A 25681-nucleotide genomic window follows, 5' to 3' on the forward strand; every position below is an offset into this window, starting at 1 on the left:
TGGGAAGGGGATTAGAGATAACAGGAGAAGGAATGCATTCATCAGGATGGAAAGGTTTCTTAATGAAGAAAATGAACCACTGAAATACTCCTTTTGGGATAAGGGTTAAAGTTTTCTTTAAAATTTTTTTGTTTATTATTTATTTATTTATTTATTTGAGACCGACAGAGAGAAAGAAAGAAAGAGGGAGAGAGAGAATGGGTGCACCAGGGCCTTCAACCACTGCAAACGAACTCCAGATGCATGTGCCACCTTATGCATCTGGCTTATGTTGGTACTGGGGGATCAAGCCTTGAACTGGGGTCCTTAGGCTTCACAGGCAAACGCTTAACTGCTAAGCCATCTCTCCAGCCCTAAAGTTTTTTGTTTTTTTTTTTTTTTAGATCATGTGTCTAAGGGCTGTCAATTTTTCTGCTCTGTGGGATAACGATGTCAGCTTTTACCTCCATATTACTCTGTTACTTCCAAGTCAGCAGAAAAAAGTCTATGGTAGGGCTAGGGAGATGGCTCAGTGGCTGAAGGCACTTGCTTGCAAAGCATGATGAACTGGGTTTGATTCCTTAGTACCCTGTAAAGCCAGATGCACAATGTGGCACATGCATCCAGAGTTCATTTGCAGTGGCAAGAGGCCTTAGAATGCAGGTATTCTCTCCCTCTCCCAATCTCTCTCTGTCACACACACAAATAAATAAAAACATTTTTAAGCCTATGGTAAAAAAAAAAAATGTTACTAGCAAATGAAAAGTAATAGCATGGCTGGAAGCTGGAAGAGAGTCAGTCCCCAGACAGTCAGCACGTCTAGTGCCAGAAGGTGCTACATGGGTGACTGGGGGAAAATGACCAATATTTGTTCAAGCAACTCATGGTCTAACCTACTTACCAGCAAATAACCTGTCGTGATGCTCACACAAGTGCAATAGTGGTGCACAGCCATGGTGGGAAACCAACTGCTCTTGATTTGGTTAATTGATCCCCTCAGTGGTATGGGACCCATAGCTAGATCTGGGAAACAAGTAACTGAAAATATAATATACCAAACGATCTTAATATTTCATCAGTAAAAGTAAAGAAAAATGTATGCCAGAGAAAGATAGAATATACTGCATTATCCATATCCCTAAAGCATTGTAAATACAAAGGTAAATGATGTCTAGTCCCTGCCTTAATTAAGCTCATGGCTTAATGCAAAGGTAGCATGCAAAAAATAATAGTTACTGTAATGTAAATAGAATAAGAGCTTTTCAAGAGCTAACCATAAATGACTATAGGATAGCCAAGGAGTTTTTATTTTATTTTTTAAAGGTATTTTTAAAAATTTTACTTATTTATTTATTTATTGATTGATTGGTTGATTGATTGACATGAGAGAGAGAGAGATGCACAGAGAAAGAGAGGTAGATAGAGAATGGGCACGCCAGCGCCTCTAGCCACCGCAAAACAAACTCCAGACACATTTGCCACCTTATGGATCTGACTTATGTGGGTCCTGGGGAATTGAACCCTAAGTCCTTTGACTTTGCAGGCAAGTGCCTTAACTGCTAAGCCATTTCTCCAGCACAGCCAAGGAGTTTTTAATTCTTCTTAGGAGAGTTAAGAGGAAACTATCAAGCAACACTCCACAAAAGAAAGAGTAAATAAGATGTGATGATATGGTAGGGATGATGGGATCTATCCCCCAAAGAAGGCACATACATAAAAGCAAGGAGCCATAGGTGCTATGTTGTGGCAGAGTAGTTAGTTGTAAGTAAATGGTGGACAGTGACTAGTGGGTGTGAGAGGCTAAGTGCATAAGAGCACGGAGGGAAGCAATGGTGGCTGGACACAGACTGGAAGGACTCACATCTTGGCTTTTCCATGCACTAGGCTGCATCCTTGAAAAAGTTACTTAGGCTAATGATGTTACTTAGTGATTAGGGTAAAAATAAAAACTATCCAATTTAGTTTTCACAATGATTAAATAAGTTAATTAACACCCTAAATCCACCCTGTAACTATTTTCTAGTTCCATAATACATAATTGGAACAGACATATTCAGTAGCTGGTAGACTCGCCGTGGAGCTGTTGGCTCTTCAGCCGTCCTGTAGTCCTTTATGTTTCACCCATGTCCAATCGGAGGGTAGTTGGTTACCCACAAAGGCTGTGCACCCCCCTTGCACACATGTGTAGTTCTTGTCCAGCTGGCACATTGTCTGGCTTGCAGGGTCTCCTGCTTATGCTGTTGGCGACCTTTGTCACCCAATAACTCCCGTAGCACTGCCGAGCACCATGAGCGTTTGCCAGGTAAGAAGTGGCTGTCTTCGCACTTCCCTCATCTCTCAGTGTTCTGAGACATCAGCCTGCGTTGTCTTCAGCAACAGGGCCTTTACCTTTTAGCTCTGTTGTGTAACCAGGTGCTTGGCAAAGGCCTTGCATGGTTTTTAGGAACCACACAGATCACCCTGGCCACCTGCTTGCTGTAGGGTTAACCCAGACCTGGCCCTGGGATCCACAAGCCAGAGCCCATGATTGAAGAATTAAGCTTTTTCCACCTTCTACTAGGCATTTTGGTCTGGTCTACCTCCCTTAATTGGGGGGTTCAGTCTTGTATAATAGTTTCCAGGAGGAAGGTTCCTATTGTGCTGACTGCTTCAGTCTTTTCTGTTTTCCTTTTATTTTTTTTTACTTCAGTCTTTGATTTCATGGAGTTTGCTTCCCCACCTTCCCTTTCTCTCACCTTCCCAGCCCAGTGTCTCTCCCTCTGCTGGTTTGTCTGGCAGCCCCTCCTCTATTCCCATCCTGGATCCCCTTTTTCCCTGCTCTCATCTGGTTAGGCCCCCATAGTCCTAATTCTCTCCCCATTTTATAGTCCTCTTCCACTGGTTCACTTTAGGAGCAACGCAGGAGTGAAAATGTGTAATGTCTGTCCTTCTTAGTCCACATGACCTTGCTTGGGATGGTAATTTCCAAGACTACCCATTTTTCTGTGAATTTCATTATTTCATTTTTTTTTCTCATTGCTGAGTAGAATTCCACTGTGTAAATGTACCACATTTTCATTATCCATTTATCACTTGATGGGCATCTTGTTTGATTCCAATTCCTAGCTATTGTGAATAGAGCAGTGAAAAACATGGTTGAGCAAATATCTCTGAAGTAGACAGTGGAGTCTTTAGGGTGGATAGCAAGGAATGGGATGGCTGGGTCAGATGGTAAATCAATGTTCATCTCTTGCAGGAATCTCCATACTGATTTCCATGGCAGGTATACAGTTTGCATTCCTACCATCAGTGAATGGGGTTTCCAACTGGCCCCATAACCTTGCCAACATTGGTTGTCATTTAATTTTTTGATGATATCCTGTGTGTAGTAAGATGGAATCTCAAAGTTTTTTTTTTAATTTGCATTTCCTTGATGACTAGGGTTGTTGAGCATTTCTTTAAATGAGTGTTGGCCTCTAGCCACTGCAAATGAACTCCAGATGCATGTGCCACTTTGTGCAGCTGGCTTACGTGGGTCCTGGGGAATGAAACCTAGGTCCTTAGGCTTTGCAGGCAAGCGTCTTAACCACTAAGCCATCTCTCTAACCCAGGCTCATGATTTTTGAATATTAGTCCCCAGCTGATGGCAATATAGGAAAGTTGTGGAGCCTTTGGGAGGTAGAGCCTTGCAGAAGGAGGTGTATAACTGGGAGCAGGCCTTGAGGTTTCTCAGTCCAGCCCACTAGGTGATGGGAGTTAACCCACTCAGACTACCTCCTTCATGGCACTGTGCAGATGTGCCTAGCATGCTGTCTGGCCCGTCATGCTTGTCCTGCTATGATGAATCTTCCTCTCAAAACTAAGCAGAAATAAACCATCCCCTTCCATAAGTTACTTCTGGGTGGGATGCCTTGTCCCAGTGATGAGATGGTAACTGTTGCACCAATATGTGGTGCTTTTTATTCTTAGCAGGAATTTAGTGGTCCATGAATCAAAGGGTGGAAATGGGAAGTGTATCACTCATTATGACTTCTAGTGGTTCACAAGCAAAACTTGGCTCCTTTTCCTGCAATCTTATTGTCTGCTGGCCTAGAGTTATTTCCGAAAGGAGTAATGCTTCCACTAAGAGACATGATGGTTCCACTGAACTGGAAGCTAAGATGCTGCCCAGCCCCTAGGCTCCTATGTTTCTGAATCAACAGGCAAAGGAGGAAGTCACTGCACTGGTAGGTTCCTGAGCACCAAAGAGAGCTTGAAAGACTGCTTCACAGTAGAAAAAAGAAAAAAGAAAGTGTGTCTACAATATAGGAGAACCTTACAGCATCTTTTAATATTACCATGTCAATGATTAAGGTTTCAATAGAAATACACAACAACCTAATTCACACAGGATGGTTTGTGGCTCAGACCCTTATAGGATGCAAGCTTTACCTATACCACCAGGTAAAGAACCATGGCCAGTAGAAGGGTAGAATTGAAAGAAGGAAAGTATAAGTGTAGGCTGTGGCCACATGATTAGTTACAGAAATAAGGGTAATAATTGTTATAGCTACTTCATACGTTACTTGTTATAGTTTATGTATTTGTGTGTATGTATGCACATATATTTAAATATCCCTTTATTCTTTCTCTTATCCTCCTAACATCTAACTTCACAGTATCTAAGTTGTGGGATATCAAAGATAAGAGTAAACTTCACTCAAAACTTCTTCTGGCAATTTCGTTAGTGCAATTTTAGCTGATTACACACAGGATAGCTATATCGTGTTACTTGGAACTGTGGTCATGTGATTGCCTTCATATTGAGGTTAAGAATGGTTGAAGGAGATATGGGTGTTGGTGGACTTGTAACAGTTAACTTATGTGTAAATTTGGCTGGTCACAAAGTGCTAAGATAGTAATCAAAAATCATTCTGGGAGTGTTTTTGGATGAAATTAACATATAAAGTAATACTCTAAATAGACGTGGACAAGTCTCATCCAATCAGATGAATACAACAGAAAGACTGACTTTATTCTGAATACAAGTGTGGTTGTTTGAATTTATGTCCCCCAGTAGACTCGGGAGTTTTACTAAAGCTTGTAACTTGGGTTTTCGGCCCCCTGGTTAGAAGAGGTGTCACTGAGGCCATATCCTTGGGTCCAGCCCAAAGGTGTGTTTAGGGGAAGAACTGATTTCTAGCATAAAGGTACACAGAGTACTTGAGCTGTGCCTGGGTCCCTGTTGTTTGTTGCTTTGGGTATATGGTACTGTGTTTTGCTGCTTGGTTCTGTGAAAGGGGGCCAGTTTATTCAGCCACCAGTGAAACTTACCCTGGATCTGTAAGTTTCAAATAAACCCTTTCCTCCCATAAACTGTTCTGGTTTGGAAGTTCATCCCAGCAGTGTGGAGCTGGCTGCAACAAAGAGGAAATTCCTCCTGCCTGAGTACCTTCCATTTGAAACATCAGATTTTTTTTTCTGCTTTATACTCAAGATGAAACATCAGCTCTTCCTGGTTCTTGAGGCTGTCTACTTGAAACTAGAGCTGGGTGCTCTCCTGGTTTTAAGGTTTTTGGATTCAGAATACCGTTATACCATTGGAAGTTCTGGGTTACCAGCTTGCCAACTCCAGATCATGGGTCTCATCAGCTTTCCTACTTGCATGACCTGCTTCCTTATAATAAACTACACATGCTTACATATTATTGGTTCTACTCCTCTGGAGAACCTTGACAAATACAGTAGAACAGATGAATACATTATTGTATGACAAATTTAGATGTTTAATCATATCTTCCGCAGTTGGAAATGACTGCTTAGAAATGGAAGAAGGGGGGGGGGGAAGGCAGTTTATGTTTATGGACCATTGGATATCTATGTGATACTATTATTTCCTGAGAATACTGAAAACAAAAACACATTTAGAAAATTGGAAAATGGTTCATTCTATTTTGGGCAGATTCCATTAAGGGGCTGGTCACTGTGCATGGCAAAGACTAGTGTTTTACAGCTAAGACCTTGAAGGGAGTTGTTTAATTGCTCTAACCCTCCCTCGCTTTCCTCTTATAAGGACCCTGGTTCAAATCCCCAGGTCCCACATAAGCCAGATGCAGAAGGTGGCACATGTGTCTGGATTTATTTGCAGTGGATGGAGGCCCTGGTACACTCATATTCTCTCTTTCTCTCAAATAAATTTTTAAAAAAAGTATTCTTACAAAAGATTCCTGACTCTTGCCTTCTCGCTTAGCTGTCCTCTTTTTGGTCAGTTGTGGATAGATGAGCTACAAGCACAAAGGAAGTTCAAAAGTAATAGCTCCCACAGAGTTTAGAAGTGCATTTTTGTGTAATATCAACATTTAACTTTATTACCATTTTGCAGAAATGTAATCACACCACAGCCAGTAGAATATCCAGCGTTCTTATCCCCAGACCTGAAAGTCACTATTGGGACTTCAGATGATGCTCGCCGCCCGGATCAGCCTGCAGTGCAGCTGGAAAAGCTTCAGCAGCCACCCCGACAAAGGTCAAAAGCACAAGTTACATTTATTTGTTATTTGTATCGTAAAACTCCTTCCCTTAAGGCGTGGGCTTCCTGTTCACCTAGCAATACCAATTATGATGCTATTTCATGGGCTCATAGATCATTCCTTAGCAAACTGGGTATTTTGTTTGAAAAAGTCAGTGTTATTGGAAGAAAAGAGGTAGAAACCCATTCAGAAAGAAGAAAGCAAAAGAGCCAGGTGTGGTGATGCACATCTTTAATCCCAGCACTTGGGATGCAGAAATAGGAGGATTGCCATGAGTTCAAGGCCACCCTGAGACTACATAGTGAATTCCAGGTCTAGAGTGAGACCCTACCTCAAAAAAAAAAAAAAAACACAAAAAACACCAAAAAAAAAAAAAAACAGAAGAAGAAGAAAGGAGGAAGAGGGGAAGGGAAAGGGGGAGGGGGAGGGGGAAGAGAAGGGAAGAGGAAGAAAGCAAAATATTTGTGCCCTGGTCCCTCAGCAGTCTAGTCTCTAGTCTCTTAGGCCTTTTCTCTATTCTCATCTGTGTTTCTCTGTATATAAGTCTGGGTATTGTCTTCTGACTTAGATTCCACTTCACTGTTCTTTGTGTTTAATCTGCTCTTGAGCTCACTGAATTTTTAATTTCAGTTATTTTCTTTCTCTGTTATGGAATTTCCATTTATTTGTATAAACCCTACTTCTCTGTCCAAATCCCCAGCCTTATATTCTCATTCCTTAAACATAAATAATTGTGTTAGCCAGCTGGGATACAGTAAAGCACCACAAGCAAGGCGCCCTAAGCCGTGTTTGTCATAGTCCTGGAAGCTGAGAAGTCCAGCATCATGGTGCTGGCTGAATGCATTTCTTAATTTATAATTTAATATGTATCTGTTCACCTTTTTTCTCCTTAATCACTAAATTCTGAAGTTACTTAAGGAAAGGTACTATGGTTCTTAAAGCATACTCTCACATATTTTACACTCAGTGTGTAGCATACATTAGGTGTTCAATAAATGTTTGTTAAATAAATAAAATATAGGGTTAGAAGACAAAATTGTTCCTTGGTCATTCAGCTCATGTTAATGAGCTAATTTATGAATGTTGGTGGAGCCTTGCTGGAAGGGGTTGCTTTGGTGGGCAGGCCTATAATGGTGTTATAGCTAGCTCCCCTTATAAGAGCTCACTCTTCTGCTGTCATTTTCGACCTGCTGTGGCAGAGGTGATGTCTACCCTCTGCTTATGCCTTGTGCTCCCTTGCCATCATAAAGCTTCCCCTTAAGACTTTAAGACAAAATAAAACTCACATCAGCTGCTCTTGGTTGGGTGTTTGGTTCCAGCAATGAGAAGGTAACTAAAACAGAAGATCAGTACCAGTTGAGCGGAGTCATTACTACTAGAAAGCTGACCTGTGTGGCTTTTGGCCTTTTGGAACTGATTTATAGGAGGAATGGGGGAAAATTTGATATCTTGGCCTAAGATATGCCTTTGCAGTGCTATAAACAGAGTTAGATGGACATTCTGGTCAGAGAGTGAAAGACCTAAATACAAAAAGTGTGTAAGGCTTGGCTTATGAGGGGAAGAAAGAACTTTATCTAGTCTGAGTTAGAGGCAGTTTATGTGAAAGGCCAGGCATGTTCTTCCCATGTTGTGAGAATTTGAGCAGGGTTGAATTTAGAAGCAATGGACTGGTGTGAGCAGATGGATATGGCTCAAAAAGAAACGAAAGCTCAGGCTGAAGACTCTTAACTGCTTCAGCTGCAATAGTTTGAGAGATTACCACCATTGAGATTAAGCCAGCCATTCTGCATTGGGACAGCAGAAAGAATGTTGACTCTTTGAAAGTAGGAGGCCTGAATGCTGAAATAGTGTCCTGCTCTTCAAAACTGTCTTGATTCCCACCCCTCACTAATAAATTTGGAAGCCAAACTAGTTCTATGTAAGTATAATAAATGCAGGTGAGAGAGGCTCATTTTGATTTGCAATGCAATTCTTTTGGAGGTGGGCTACTGGGTGATATGAAGCAGTTTGAGTCTCTCCATGGAGACCTGATAAAGGCATAGCATGGATAAACTATGGGTTGCAATTGAGAGCCCAGGATTATTGAGATGCTAAGACTGTGAGGTGGCTGCCAAGGAGAGCTGGATGGCTTGTTCCCTAGGCTCTGAGCAGTCCAGCTGGAGGAGTGGAATTAGAACCTCAAAGACTTTGTTGTGGGTCTCAGGGACATATAACTGCAGAATTTGATGTTCATTCTGTTTGTTTTAGATCTTGCATCAATTTAATCGTTCCTTTATGTGCATAATACCATATTTTGGAGTGTTAATGTTTACTTTGTGCCATTATGTGTTTTGGGTTTGACAGGCTCACAGTTAAGAGACCTTGGACTATGGGGATGTTTGAACACAGTTGGGATTGATAAAAACTCTGAAGACCTTTAAAGTTGGACTGTATACATTGTATTTGGAGTTCATTTACATGCCAGGAGGCCCTGGCATGCCCATAATCTGTCCTCCTTCCTGTGCCTTTACTTATGTCCCTGTCTCTCAAAATAAATAAATAATAAATAAATATTAAGAGTAATATATATTGAATAATTTCTGAAATATGTTTACATACATTAATGGAAATAAAGTTTATTTATGATTCAAGATAAGAAATACAATAATACTAATGTCAGGATGTGTTCTGTATGCCTGTGTGAGACATTTCTCACTCTGCTCATTCCTAGGAAACCAATATCCTTATATTTGTTGTAAACATTTAGAGTCACTTTATTTAATTGCATCCCTAGATAATATATTGTTGGCTTGTGACTTTTAGAAGTTTTACAAGTGTATCACAGTGTATTACTCTTCTATGAATCACACCATACATAGGCTTTTATACCTTGCCTTTTTTTTCATTTATAACCGCTTACTTTGTTTAGGCTGGAAAAAATGAAAAAGGAGTATAGAAATCTGAATACATGGATAGAAAAAGCTGAGTATTTAAGAAATATTATTAATCCAAAATTGGATTATAAAGACTACGAGGTAATTGCCATGATTCATTCTCTTATGTAGTTTTTAATGTATTTTAATAGAAAGATACTATATATCTTTTAATATAGGTTAATAGAAATATAGAATAGATAATTAAAGACATTTGATCATCCAGGTGTGGTGGTGCATGCCTTTAATCCCAGCACTTGGGAGGCAGAGGTGGTAGGATTACTTTGAGTTCAAGGCCAGACTGGGATTACAGAGTAAGTTACAGGTCTAGCCTGGGCTAGAATAAGACTCTATCTCAACAAAAAGTGTTTGATCAGATATTGCTTATTATCAATATATAATATACTATTCATGGTTTTTATACTTTCCTATATTGATAATGTGCCATTTAATAAGTACTTATTAGTAGTAATTTATGAAGTTGAATTAATTGACCCATTTAAAGTGCACCTTTCACTGGCATTTAATGTACTCACTAAGTTGCACATCCATCATCACAATCAATTTTGAACATTTTTACTGTCTCATAAAAGTAATGACAACATTAGCCAATCTCAATCCTCCCATGGCCCTCCAGCCCTCTGCAACAACTAATCTACATTCTTCTGTATAAATTTTCCTGTCCATACATTTCGTGTAAGTGTAATTATATAATATGAAATCATTTGTGACTTTTTTGATTTAGAATAATGTTTTCAAGGAATGTTCCTGTTGTGGCATATATCAATGCTTCATTTCTTTTGATTTCTAGATAGTTTCCAGTTGTACAGATATGCCACATTTTGTTTATGCATTCATTGGCTGGTGGACATTTGGGTTGTTTTCACTATTGAGCTATTATGAACAACACTCCTGGGAACATGTACAAGGTTTTTTTTCTTTTTTAAAAAACTATTTATTTGAGAGAGTCAGACACACACACACACACACAGAGGGGCGGGGGAGCGCTCCTGCCTCAAAAAAAGAAAAACCAGGGTTGCAGAGATGGCTTATCGGTTAAGGCATTTGCCTGCAAAGCTACAGGATCTGTTTGATTTCCCAGGACCCAAGTAATCCAGATGCACAAGGTGGCATATGTGTCTGGAATTCATTTTCAGAGGCTGGATGCCCTAGTGTGCCCATTCTCTCTCTCTCTCTCTCTCTGTCTCTCTCTCTGTCCTGGGCTGACCTGGAACTCACTCTGTAGCTTAGGTTGGCCTTGAACGCATAGTGATTCTCCACCCTCAACCTCCCAAGTGCTGAATTATTGTCATGAACCATAATGTCTGGTTAGGTTTTTTTTAAAATCATATTTTCCCCTTGTGTCAGGTTTTCATTATGTAGGCTAGTTTTTGCTGTGTAACTCAGACTAGCCCAAACTTAAAATTCTCCCATCTTAGCCTCCCATTTCCTGGGATTAGAAGTGTATACCAACATACTTGTCTGTTATGAACAAATGGTTTTCAAGAATCTTGAGTAGTATATACCTAGCAATAGCAGCCAGATCATATGGCAATTCCCAGAATAAAGTTTTGAAAAATGGTCAAAGTGCTTTCCACAGCAGCTCTATTACCTTATATTCCAACTAGCAATGTGTGAAATTTTCAAACCTTCATCACTTATTATCTTTAATTTTTTTTATTATTATAGTCATCATTGTGGTTTTGAAATGGTACTTCATTGTATTTTTTTATTTTCATTTTTCTAATTACTATTGATGTGGCCATATTTTCATGTGTTTCCTGGCAGTTTCTTTTTTAAAAATAATTTATTTTATTTATTATCATTATTATTTTGTTTATTTTATTTTTTAACTTTTATTTATTTGTGAGCAGAGAGAGAAAGAGAGAAGAGAGACATAGAAAGAGAGAATAGGCATGCCAGGGCCTCTAGCCACTGCAAACAAACTCCAGATGCATGTGCCCCTTGTGCATCTGGCTTACGTGGGTCGTGGGAATCAAACCTAGGTCCTTTGGCTTCACAGGCAAACACCTTAACCACTAAGCCATCTCTCCAGCCCTACTAGCAATTTCTTTCTTTCTTTCTTTCTTTTTTTGCATAGGGTCTCACTCTGGTCCAGGCTGACCTGGAATTAACTCTGTAGTCTCAGGGTGGCCTCGAACTCATGGTGATCCTCCTACCTCTGCCTCCCGAGTGCTAGGATTAAAGGCATGCACCACCATGCCCGGCTTCCTACTAGCAATTTCTATATTTTCTTTGGAGAAATGTTTAGTCAAATTTTTGTCAATTTTTAAATTGGATGATTTGTCATTGTTGAGCTGCAGCAGATTTTTAATATATCTGGATGTTATAGGCTGATTTTATACATATATATAATATACACATATGTATACTATATATAACATATATGACTAACACATGATATTTATAAATAGAATCAAATATAAATATATATGTGTATATGTATGTATATGTGTGTGTGTGTGTGTGTATAACTTATTTTTGAAGCAAGCCCAACAGATTGCCCCTTTTTTATGAGAGGGAGTGAAAGAGAGAAGATTGGCATGCCAGGGCCTCTAGCCACTGTACTTGAACTCCAGACACATGTGGCCCTTGTACACAGGTGCGACTTTGTGTGCCTGTGCCATCTTGCGCACCTGGGTTGCGTAGGGCCTGGAGAATCAAACCTGGGTCCTCAGACTTCACAGGCAAGTGCCTTGACTGCTAAGCCATCTCTCTCTAGCCTGAATGTATATATTTTGACCAGGAAATAAAGGAATTTATTTCCATGGCTCAATCAAACATTAACTAAGATCATAACCCTAAAGCAGTAGTAATCATATATAGCAAGAAACTTGTGTCTTTAAATTAGGTTCTTATTGAAAAAAATAGTATTTTATAGAAACATTCAATGTCATTAAACCTTATCATTTTCCTTGGACTTTTGTAAACATCCATTTTTTCTTATTATTTTAGGTTTTTAAATTTTTTATTTGTTTATTTATTTGAGAGAGAGAGAGAGAGAGAGGGAGGGAGGGAGAATAGGCATGCCAGGGCCTGTGGCCACTGCAAAAGAATTCAGGACATACATGTGCATCTGACTTACATGGGCACTGGGAATCAAACCTGGGTTCTAAGGTTTTGTAGGCAAGCACCTTAACCACAAACCATCTCTCCAGCCCTGTACGTAATTTTTAAAGCATAGATCATAATATATTCCAATAAAACTATTCCTTGGTGGTATCTTGTCTTATCCTATTAAAGTTATGTATCATGTGATTTTTGTCTCTATTATGCTACTTACTCAAATAAAAATCCAAAGCCTAGGCTGGAGAGATGGCTTAGTGGTAAGGCATTTACCTGCAAAGCCAAAGGATCTTGGTTTGACTGTCCAGGACCCACGTAAGGCAGATGCACAAGGGGGTGCATGCAACTGGAGTTTGTCTGCAGTGGCTGGAGACCCTGGGGCACCCATTCTTTCTCTCTCTTTCTTTAACTCTTTCAAATAAATAAATAAGATATATTTTAAAAATGAGGCCGGTGTGGTGGTACACACCTTTAATCTCAGCACTCGGAGGCAGAGGTAGGAGGATCGCTGTGAGTTTGAGGTCACCCTGAGACTACATAATGAATTCCAGGTCAGCCTGAGCTACAGTGAGACCCTACCTCAAAAAACCAAAAATAAATCAATAAATCAGTAAAATAAAAAATCCAAGGCTAATTCTTGGATATCTTCTGTCTGGTCCATCAGCTTCTCTGAAGACAGTGCTCCGTGGATTGCCTTTCTCGTACATTCCTCTCCCTCTTGTCCTTTTCAGATTAAAATAGATAAAGGCAGAATAAAATGTTCAGTTGTTTAAATACAAAGCAAATTTTCTTTTTGCATGTCTAGGAAAGTGATACAAATGTGACACTCAAGAGTAGTGATATAGATGAAGAGGAGCCTGAAAATATTTCAACACTAGGTAATAAACTAATTTAAATTTTGTGTACATTGTTAAGATAATTAAAATCAAGTTGTTGTATTATAAAATTAGTAATTTCCTTTAAGTACATTTCATTCATCAACAAAAATACATTTCATTACTACCTTGATATGTAAAATTTATTTTGTAATGCTTCCTAAGTATGTTTCTTGTTAGGTATTTGGTCACAACAGTGAAGACAGTAACTAATACAACTATAAGTGAAAAGGTATTTTGTTAAGCATTGTGAACTGTAGACCTGTTGAGGGTGTGAGTAGAAGGTATAATGGAGGAACTTGGAGAGGACATTATACTATCATTATCAACTTGAAATAGACTATTAGAAGGGGTTTAAAAAACATTTTATTTATTTACTTGAGAGAGAAAGAAAGAGAGACGCAGAGATATATAGAGAAAATAGGAGGACCAGTGCCTTTAGCCACTGCAAACAAACTCCAGACGCATGCGGCAGCTTGTGCGTCTGGCTTATGTGGATAATGGGGAATCAAACCTGGGTCCTTAGCCCTATGCAGGCAAGTGATTTAACCACTAAGCCCTCTCTCCAGCCCAGAAGGTTTTTTTTTTTTTTTTTTTGAGATAGGGTCTCATGTAACCCCAGACTGGCCTTCAACTCCCTATGTAGCTGAGAATGACTTTGTACTCTTGATCCTCTTCCCTCCACTTCCAAAGTGTTAGGATTACATGCATGTGCCATCACACCTGGTTTTATATGGTATCAGGAATAGAACTCAGAGTTTCATTCATGCTATGTAGGCACTCTATCCATTGAGGCACATTCTCAGCACCCCTGTTTTTGAGTCAGGGTCTCACTAGCTCAGGCTGACTAGAATTCTTTATGTAACCCACAATGTAACTGGACTCCAACTCATAGCAAGCCTCCTGCTTAGTCTCCTGAATGCTGAGATTACAGGCGTGAAACTCCATACCCAGATTAGTAATGGGGTGGGATTAGTAATGGGTATCAGGATTTAAAACATGGTAGGCATGCATGCCACCACTGGCTACATCCTCAGCCACAAAAGTAATTTTGTGTAAGTTTGTGGTAAACCATATTAGTCCACTTGCCTTGCTTTGACAAAATGCTCAAGTCTGTGTATTGAAGCAAGCTCATAGTTTGGAAGTGGAAAGGCATGTCATCAGAATTGGCTCCTCTCTAGCAAAGACTTCATAATATTGTGAGAGGGAGAGCACATATTGAGGCAGTAAGCCAGAACATTTTGCTTTAATTTGTTTTTGAAAACTTGAATATATCTTTAATATATGAACAAATTACAAATTGACCATCTTCCCATGAGAACTAACTCAGGGTTCCAAAAAAAAAAATGACCTAATCCATTTCTACTAAGTCTTATCTTTGAAAGGTTCTACTATATCTCAATGTCATCAGGCTGGGCAACCAAGTGTATAACACATAACTTTTAGGGGACAAACTGCATCCAAAACATAACAATAACCACAAAAAATAGTTATAGATGATGTACCAAAAGATAAGGAGAAAATAATTGAAGCACACAGGTCAATATAAACAATTCTTGAAACATGAAGAAAGAGCATGAGAGGAAAAGAGGGACAAAAGAATTGCAAGACAGAATCCAGGCATAGTGTTGCATACCTGCAATCCCACTACTAGGGAGGTAGAGATAGAAAGATTAGGTGTTCAAGCCTTAGCTACACAGTAGTTTCGGGTCCAGTCTGGGCCACATGAAACCTTGCAGAATAAGAATTAAAGGACAGGGCTGGAGAGATGGCTTAGCAGTTAAGGCGCTTGCCTGGAAAGCCAAAGAACCCAGTTCAGCTCCCCAGGACCCATGTAAGCCAGATGTACAAGGGGTGCACGCATCTGGAGTTCATATGCAGTGGCTGGAGGACTTGGTGCACCCATTCTCTCTCTTTCCTTCCCTTCCTCCCTCCCGCCCCCTGCCTATTTCTGCATCTCCCTCTCAAATAAATAAAAAATATTTTAAAAAAGAATTAGCTGGATGTGGTGGCACATGCCTTTAATCCCAGCATTTGGGAGGCAGAGGTAGGAGGATCACCATGAGTTCGGGGCCACCCTAAGAATACAGAGTGAATTCCAAGTCAGCCCAGGCTAGAGTGAGACCCTACCTTGAAAAACCAAAAAATAAAAAAAGAATTATAGGAAAAATAATTTTAAAAATTCAACATGGTAAGTTTTTATCAATCTTCCTTTAAATCAAAAGGCATTAAATAATATAAAATATGATCCAAGTATATCCTATGTACAAGAGATGCACTTTAAATTTAAGGAAACCTACATGTTTAAAGTGAAAGAATAGGAAAGGTTATTCCATACAAATGGTAGCCAAAAGAGATCAGAGGAATTACATTACATCATTAAAACACTACACTTAAGGTCAAAAGGATTTTAGAGGAATTTGTTTTATGCTGATAAAGGGATTGATACATCAAGAGAATATAATAATTATAAATATATATAATATAATATACATATAAATATAATATAAATATATATGCACCTCATATATGTGAAAGGGACTAAAAACAGAAATAGATAACAATACTATAATGTAGGAAACTTCAATAACTCATTTTCAATAATGAATAGAGGAGACTAGAGAGATAACTGCGGTTAAAGGCACTTGCTTGCAAAATCTTACAGCCCACGTTCAATTTCCCAGTACCCACATAAAGCCAGATGCACAAAGTGGCATATAGGCATATACATCTGGAGTTCATTTGCAGTGGGAAGAGGCCCTGGTGTCCATTCTATGCCACTTTCCCTTCCTCTCCCCTTCTCATTCCCCCCCCCTCTCTGCTTGCAAAGTAAATTTCTTTCTCTCTTTCTGTCTGCATTCTATACCACTTTCCCTTCCTCTCCCCTTCTCATTTCCTCTCTCTCTCTCTCTCTCTGCTTGCAAAGTAAATTTCTCTCTCTCTCTCTCTCTCTCTCTCTCTCTCTTTCTTTCTTTCTTTTTTGTTTGTTTTTCAAGGTAGGGTCTCACTCTAGTCCAGGCTGACCTGGAATTCACTATGTAGTCTCAGGGTGGCCTTGAACTCACAGCGATCCTCCTACCTCTGCCTCCTGAGCACTGGGAGTAAAGGCATGTGCCACCACACCTGGCGTAGATAAAAAAATTTAAATAATGAATAGAACAAGACAAAAATTAACAAATAGCAGAACTGACCTAATTGTAATCAGCGGCAGAACAAATTGACCTAAGTATAGCTCAAATGGATCTACATAGAACGTTATACCTAAAAGGAATAGAATATTTATTCTTCTCAAGGGTTCATGGGCTAGTCTTTAAGGTAGACCACATGTTAGGTCATAAGCACAGATTTATAAATCATACCAAATATCTTTTCTAATTGTGATGGAATGAAGCTAGAATTAATAACGCAAGAGAAACGAAAGTTCTCAAATATGTAGAAATTTATTTCAGTTTTGAACAATCAATATGTCTAAGAATAAATTTAAAGAAAAATTAGAAGCTGTCTCAAAATGTATACAATAAACTAGGTAAACTGAGGAGATTGTTCAGTGGTTATAGGCACTTGCTGGCAAAGCCTACTGGTCTGAGTTCAATACACCAGACCCATGTAAAGCCCAACTCAATAACTGGCACAAACATCTGTCATTTATTTGCAGCAACAAGAGACCCTGGCACACACCCTCACACCTCCCACAAATGTATGTATATCTAAGAGAGATATTTATAGCAATACAGACTTTCAAAAAGAATTTAGTTCAAAGTTAGCAGGAGAGAAATAAAGATCAAAATGAAAATGAAAAAAAATAGAGAATAAAAAAATTCAACAAAGCTAAGTTAGTTATTTTTATAAGGATAAGTAAAATTGATAAACTCAGCTAGACAAGGACAAAACTTCAATAAAATTAAAAGTGAAAGGAAAGATGATTGTTGCCACAGAAATTTTTAAAAATTTTTAATTTTAATTTGTTTATTTGAGAGCAACAGACAGAGAGAGAAAGAGGCAGACAGAGAGAGAGAGAGAGAGAGAGAGAGAGAATGGGCACGCCAGGGCCTCCAGCCACTGCAAATGAACTCCAGACACATGCGCCCCCTTGTGCATCTGGCTAATATGTGTCCTGGGGAATTGAGCCTCGATTCGGGGTCTTTAGGCTTCAAAGGCAAGCGCTTAAACGCTAAGCCATCTCTCCAGCCTGCCACAGAAATTTTTTAAAAGAGCATCAAACTAGCATGAACAATTACATGCTAATATATTGGATAATAAGTGTATATCTAGATAGACGCAGTCCATCTACTAAGGCTTGAAGAGAATCTGAGCATATCTATAATTCTTAAGGAGATAGAATCAGTAACTCAATCCTCCAAATAAAGAAAAGTCTGTGACCAGACTACTTCACTTAGGAATTCCAGTGAATGTATAATAGAAATTGTTTTTAACCTCTTCTAATAAATAGAACTGAACCTTTCATCCCAACACTCGGAAGGCTGAGGTGAGAGAATCACTGTGAGTTCGAGGCCAGCCTGAATTACAGAGTCAGTTCCAGGTCAGCCTGGACTACAGTGAGACCCTGTTTCAAACAAACAAAACAAATGAACAGGACAAAACATTTCCAAACTCTATATATCTAGCATTACCCTGATCAAAGTTGGAGACAGATACTATAGAAAAGAAATCTAAACACCAATATCTTCAATGAATATTGAATCAATCAAATATTAGTAAATGAAATTCAACAACAAATTAAAAAGTTCATATACCATGGTGAAGTGGAATTTATTCCAGTTGGATATATAGGAATGTTTCATCAGATAGAAATCAATTAACATAATGCAGCATATTAACAGTATGAATTATAAAACTATACAATTATCTCAATAGATATAGGGGAAAAGTATTTGACAAAATTCGACACCCTTTCAAGATAAACACTCCCGGACTTGGGAAATGGCTTAGCAGTTAAGGCGTTTGCCTGCGAAGCCCAAGGACTCTAGTTTGATTCCCCAGGACCCACATAAGCCAGATGCACAAAGGGGCACATGTGTCTGGAGTTTGTTTGCAGTGGCTGGAGGCCCTGGTGCACCCATTCTCTTTCTCTCTATCTGCCTCTTTCTCTCTCTCAAATAAATATACATATTTTTAAAGTATTTTTATTTATTTATTTATTTGAGAGCGACAGACACAGAGAGAAAGACAGATAGAGGGAGAGAGAGAGAATGGGCGCGCCAGGGCTTCCAGCCTCTGCAAACGAACTCCAGATGCATGCGCCCCCTTGTGCATCTGGCTAACGTGGGACCTGGGGAACCGAGCCTTGAACCGGGGTCCTTAGGCTTCACAGGCAAGCGCTTAACCGCTAAGCCATCTCTCCAGCCCAAATAAATATATTTTTAAAAAACCTAAAAAAAGATAAACACTCCCAACAAACTGGGAATATTAGAAAATCAAAATATCTTATTATTATCTTTATGCAGGCCATGATCTTATATGTAGAAAATCCTAAAGACTTTACAAGAAAAAAAAAACATGTTAAAATTAATAAATTTGGTGAAGCTACAGGCCCCAAAATCAACATGTGAAAATCATGTTTGCCCATGAATTATGAACTATCTAAAAGAGAAAATTGGTTAAAGGCTCAAATAAGATCTGTAATTATAAAGCTCATAGGTGAAGTGATAGTGGGAAAGCTCAGGGACATTGGTGTGGGCAGAAGTTTTTGGAGTAAGGCAACAAAAGCACAGGTAACAAAGGCAGAATAGGCAGCAGGACTGGCTCCAGCCCCAAAGCTGCTGCTCTCAGAGAAAAGAACAGTGAGGAGGCAATGCCCAGAACGGAGACAACCTCTGTGCACCACGTTTCTAGTAAAGGATTAATATTCAAAATACAGGCTGGATGTGGTGGCGCACACCTTTAATCCCAGCACTCGGGAGGCAGAGGTAGCAGGATCGTCATGAGTTCCAGGCCACCCTGAGACTCCATATTGAGTTCCAGGTCAGCTTGGGCTAGAGCCAAACCCCTCCTCAAAACTCCTTCAAAGCTGAGTATGGTGGCGCAGGTCTTTAATCCCAGCACTCGAGAGGCAGAGGTTGAAGAATTGCTGTGAGTTCGAGGCCACCCTGAGAATACAGAGTGAATTCCAGGTCAGCCTAGACTAGAATGAAACCCTACCTCAAAACAACAACAAACAAACAAACAAAAAACTCCTTCAACTCAATAACAATAACAAACCAACTTAAATAAACTGACTAAAGATGAGTTAAGAGGAAGGAATGAAATACAAGAAGAAATAGTAAATAAACCAACTGGTCAATCTGAAATAAATGCGTTAGGGACTTTAATATAAGTTTTCTCAAAGAATATGACATATGAATGACTGATAGGTACATGAAAAGGTGTTCAACATCATTAATCACCAGTTATATCTAAACCAGGATCATAATGAAATAACATCTTACACATGATAGAATGGCTGTTATCAAAAGGCCAAAAAATAAATGTTGGCAAGGCTATGGAAAAATTGAAACTCTTATATACTACTGTGGGTTCAAATGGTGCAGGAACTTTGGAAAATAGCATGTAGGTTACTCAAAAGTGAGAAGTCATTTAAAAATATATATTTATTTATTTGCAAACAGACAGACATAGAGACAGACAAAGGGAATGGTTGTGCCAAGGCCTCCTGGCACTGCAAACAAACTCCAGATGCAATATGGCACTTGGCGCATCTAGCTTTACGTGGGTACGCATGTCAAGCGTTGCAGGCAAGTGCCGTAACTGCTGAGCCACCTCTCCAACCCTGACAAAGAGGGTTTACATCACGGCCTCATTTCAGCCCCATACTTGTTCATGTACTGCACCATCTTCCCAGAGATTCATCTACCTGCTTTTATTTTATAATTAATTCATTTTTTCACAAATTTTATACATGTATGTATTTTGATCACATTTGCTCCTCCGTTGCCTTCCTTTGCCCTCTTCCCACTGCCACTGAATCCTTCCTTCCCAACTAATCCCACTTCTATTTGGACGCCTGTTTCTTGGGTTGCTCACATGATCACAGGGTGTGTGGTTATTTTCTGGGGCATGGGCAGCTTATCAGTGGCTACACTACTAAAAAAAAAAAAAAGTACCCCCACTCTTCCAGCTACCGCTAACTTCCAATAGCTCCTCAGGGATCTTCTGAGCCTACTCCCCATCTGGGATGGGGTCTTGACTAGCCCACTCTTGTGCAGGCGCCAGCAGGGAACTGCTCTGAGTTCATGTGCACAGCAGTCATATTCTGTCTGGAAGACAGTACTCCACAGTACTCCTTCCCATCCTCTGCTTCGTATATATTTTCTTCTTCTTTCGTAATGTTCCCTGAGCTTTAGAAAATGTGACTGGATTTCTGATTTAGGGTTAAGCACTTTGACCAGTCATGAGTCTCCACAATAACCACCAGAAGCTTCTCCGACCAAAGACAAGAGCAGCACTAATCTAAGACCATAAACACAAATATTTAGAAGGCAGCTTGATGGCACAATATGTACATTTAACAAAATCAAAGGTATTGTTTCCCCCTTAGGACTTATGACCAAATACCAACCTGTTTTTAACTAAGTAATGTATATATTTGAATAGATACTTTGTCTTAAGTTGCTTTTTGTTTGAAGGAAGGAAAATGTGGCTAATATTGTATCATTGTACATGCATATAAACAATTCATTATTATTTATGGAAAATAAAATACTCTTATTGATTTCTTAAACAGATTTTCTTCGTACAAACAGTAAACCTGAAATTACTCCAAGTGAGGTAAGGGAATTCTCTTTATATAAAAAGTAAACTTGAGGGCTATAGGGATGGCTTACTGTTTAAGGTGTTTGCCTACAAAGCCAAAGGACCCAAGTTTGATTCCCCAGGACCCACGTTAGCCAGATGCACAAGAGGGCACATGTGTCTGGAGTTTATTTGCAGTGGCTGGAGGCCCTGGCATGCCCATTCTCTCCCTTTCTCTCTCTCTCTCCCTCTTTCTCTGTCAAATAAATAAATAAATAAATAAAATATATTTTTAAAAATAAAGCTGAAACCACTCCAAGTGAGGTAAGGGAATTTAGAAGAGAACTTTGAGTAATCATTCTAACAAGTGATAGGAATATTTGTAAGTGGCAAAATAGTTATAGATGGAAATTTAAAACAACATCCAAGAAGTTATTTCATTGTTTTATAAGTTATTTCTGTTGTGACAATATTTATATGGTTATACATCTTTTAAATTATAGTCTGGAAACAGAGGCTTGTGACTAAAACAGTAACATTTAAGAATGTATATGAAGGATGGGATGGAAAGTATTGAGGAAGAGAAGGGAAAATAAGAAAAAAAAGCATAAAGTTTTGTATAAGATCCAAGAAGTGGTTGCCATATACCTGACCATATTCTTGATTCTCATCAAAACCTTTTAATTTTTCATGCTATGTATAGTAGCACATACTTCATAATAGAACTTAGTAAACTTTGTAAAAAATGGAATCCACTTAATATAATTTCCCTTTCTGTGAACTTCACAGGAGGCAGTGGCTCAAGTAAGCAGTAAACAGTCCTTTCACTCAGTGAAGAATAAAACCTTTTTGCCAAATGCTGCACAGATAAGTATTTAATGATTTCCATCTTGGGTTCAGTGGCTCCCAAATACCATGTGAAGAATCAGTATGTACTGTTTTCCCAAAGTCAAGGAATGGGGTGAGCAAAGGAGAGATAAATAAATAAGACAAAGCTAAATTTATTTAGATTAAAGGGGATCGTCGTTATAGGATCCCTTCTTTGTACTCTTTTTCTATTATAATTTCTTTATTTTATGTCACTGTTGTGATGCTTTATGATACTTTTCTTTGCATTACTTTGCTGTCAAAATTCCCTTGCTTCATGACATTGGTAATAGTTTATCGTGTACCACATGACCCCAGATTTTCTTAAGATGTTGCCACTCTATGCAGTTCAGATGTGTGCAACCACTGATTTATAAACCAGTCTTTTTACTTTTGTGGACAATATTTTATGATTTCAGGCAATGGAGTTTTTTTCTATGTTTTTCAATAACTTATTAGTTTGAAATGTTTGCTATTGAATAATTATTAATTGGCAGCTTATCTTATTGCTCTATTTTCTAGCTCCTGGAAAATGAAGATAAGAAAGGCCTGACTACACCAACTTTGAAACTGCCAGACCAAGATAGTTCAGTGTCTGTTTCTTACAAAAATGGCCAATCTTCACCTGTGGATACTTTATTGCCCCCTATTAATATCCCAGAAAGAAGAGTAGAGGGTTCCACGCCATACTTACACCCATACAGCTCATTTTCAGAGGTCATTCACTTGGACCAAAGGAAAAGTTCATTGTTCCCACCAGATGACAACTTAGTCAAAAAATATCCAAGCATTTTAAAAACAAGCTCATCCTTGCATCAGGTAAAGTTGGAAAATTTCTCTATAAACCCTGAGAAAATAAGGAGGAGGAATGTAGATTCATCTCCAGTGCAAATTAGGTTTCAAGGCAACAATATAAACAACTGAAAGGAAGAGCACAAACTTGACTTCCTGGGATTTGAAATGAAAAGGTTAAACCAAGATCCACCACAAGACTGTGAAGTAAAGGTGTTTATCCCCACATTATGCTTAAAGGCATCATACCAGGAAAAACAATGATTTATTTTTTAAGAAAAGCAATTAAATACAAATAAATTGTAATTCATACAATGTTTTCAAGTGGAAATGTGTTCAACTATATTAAATATTCCTATCCTACTTATATTGATAAATGAGGGGGAAAAGTTTCAAAAACAAGCATAGTAATATATTACAAGGCGGTAATGCAAGCTAATTACTTGGGTTAGTGTGAGTTAGTTGAAAATGTAACCACAATATCAACATATAAATTCAAAAAAATGTAAAAGCTTAAGAAATTATTTCAATGGAAATAAAAACAACTGGGAACTGGTGAGATGGCTCAGTGGTTACCCTGGCTTGGATTCCCAGATCCACATAAATTGTTGGGAACGTATATGCAACACCCCCCTCCACACACAGACCTGCTATGTTACAGGAAATGTCATATCTTTTCTTTGTTAAAAGCTCCAAAAGTAAATATGAGTTACTCCAGAAAAGCCTTTTCGAAATGATGGTTATTTTACTTAGAATCTCATTTGAATCATTATAATAGAGAGGTCTTTTAAAAAGTCAGAGCATAATAAATTTGAGGTCTAGGTAAGGTTCTGATTGTAAATACTCAACTAGCTTGGGCACCTAAATCTCTTAATTCTCACCTAAATCTCAAGCCAGGCTATTTCTTTTATATATATATATATATATATATATATATATATATATATATATATATACACACACATATATATACATACATATATATATATATGTATATCTGTATATATATGGTATAATATATATTTTATTTATTTATTTGGCACAAAGAGAGGATGGACACACCAGGGCCTTTAGCCATTGCAAATGAACTGCAGACACATGTGCCACCTTGTGCATCTGGCTTACATGAATACTGGGGAATCAAACCTGGGTCCTCAGGCTTTGTAGGCAAGCACCTTAACCACTAAGCCATCTCTCCAGCCCAAACCAGGCTATTTCTAACATCTCTGAAATTAAAACATGTGTATTTTGTTAAATAGCTTTAGCTGGGGAATTATTCTTAATTACCCAAGTCAGTAGCTTGACTAATATAATTAGAATAACATTCAGTTTTTCCTAGACATACATTCAGAGAAAAAATTTTGAATGTGGAGAAGCATAAAGAGATGGTAAATAGATGAAATTATAATTCTTTTGCAACCTTTAGTGTTTTTACTTCAACCAGTCTTTGTTATGCATATATATCCACTTTCCAAACTTGTGTAAAACCATATAGTTTTATATTGTGCTTTTAGTGATTTGACATTGTAACAATGCTACTTGAATTTTCTCAGAAAATTGCAAGATACAGAATGACTATAAATATGATTATTTCATAATTTTAAAGGTTTTCATATTGTTGGCTAAAAATTAACATTATTTACTTAGTTGCTATATGATGATCTAATAATGCACTTAGCTAAAGGGCATATTGTTGTTTATATGATGGTTTTGCTTCACCAAAAGTATTGAAGTACTAATGGCCCTTTAAACAACAAGAACATTTTCTGTACTTAGTAGTCATTTTTATTTGCCTACTATTGGTAGATTATATCCTTCTCTAGATTGTATTTTGAAAACTTGGAGATATTGCTTATGCTTAAAATGAATCTTTTTATTTGAAGAATATTGACCACTTGTATAAGCCTGTACTTTTCAATAGCTGGTAGTTTGCTTTTAATTTCCATATTATATGCAGACTGACTTCCAAAATATTTGGTTTTCATGTGATAAGTAGTTATTTATTGCTGTATAACAAACCACTCCAAATCATAGAGGTTTAAAACAGCCATTTTTTAAAGGCTCAAGATGCTGTTGGCTGTGCTTATGTGGGAAGTTCTGTTCCATAGGCTCTTGGAGGTCATATGGGCTTATAGTCATTTAGGAGTTTGACTGGGCTGGAACATTCACGAAGGCTCACTGACATGACTGACACTGTGATGAGAAAAACTGTAAGGCTGGGCTCATCTGGAATGTGCAGTTACCTACGTTGATATTTTCTCTCGTGTGTGTGTGTGTGTGTGTGTAACTGTCTCTGTCTTCTTCCCTCTTCTCCCTCCTTCATGTAATCTTAGGAATCATCTCTATCCTTCTCCATGTGACCTCTTCATATGGTCATTTTAGCAAGGCAGCTGAACTTCGGATGTGGCAACCCAGGCCTTCTAAAATATAAAAACAGAGGATTTAGAACCTTATAAGATTTAAGTTTGAGACTAGCCCATGTTCACTCCCACTGTATCTTTTACAAAAAGCCCCAAACTTATTTCTGTTTCATTTTCTCCTATTTATGTCCCCCTCCTCTACTTTTTACAAACCCAATACTACTCACCAGTCTTAATTTGCTTTTTGTTACTTTCCACTCATACCAACTGTGATAGTTTGAATGTGAAAGTATGTCCCTCATAGCCTGAGGTATTTTTATTTTTTAGTTTATGAAAGAGAGAAAGCAAGCGAGAGAGGATTGGCATGCTATGGCCTTAGCCAATGCAAATGATCTCCAGATGTGTGTGCCACCTTATTATGCACGTGCACTACCTTGCGCTCATGTGTTGCTTGTGCACCTGGTTTACGTGGGTTCTGGGGAGTCAAGCCTGGATCCTCAGGCTTCACAGGCAAGCACTTTAACCACTAAGCCGTCTCTCCAGGCCACCTGAGGTTTTTTCGTTGTTGATGT

The 25681-nt window shown here is 38.5% G+C and overlaps 1 protein-coding gene across 1 annotated transcript in view; it reads left to right on the plus strand.

The window, feature by feature from the left end:
* C2cd6 (C2 calcium dependent domain containing 6) overlaps positions 1-25681 on the plus strand; it is a 126132-nt gene that overhangs the window by 32514 nt on the left and 67937 nt on the right. Inside the window, exons 11-15 of the mRNA XM_045148363.1 lie at positions 6320-6463; positions 9376-9481; positions 13272-13344; positions 21083-21126; positions 22480-22776. Of these exons, the coding sequence (XP_045004298.1) occupies positions 6320-6463; positions 9376-9481; positions 13272-13344; positions 21083-21126; positions 22480-22776 (664 nt within the window). The remainder of the gene's footprint in view (positions 1-6319; positions 6464-9375; positions 9482-13271; positions 13345-21082; positions 21127-22479; positions 22777-25681) is intronic.

Source organism: Jaculus jaculus, chromosome 4 (assembly GCF_020740685.1).
Source record: "Jaculus jaculus isolate mJacJac1 chromosome 4, mJacJac1.mat.Y.cur, whole genome shotgun sequence".
NCBI lineage: Eukaryota > Metazoa > Chordata > Mammalia > Rodentia > Dipodidae > Jaculus > Jaculus jaculus.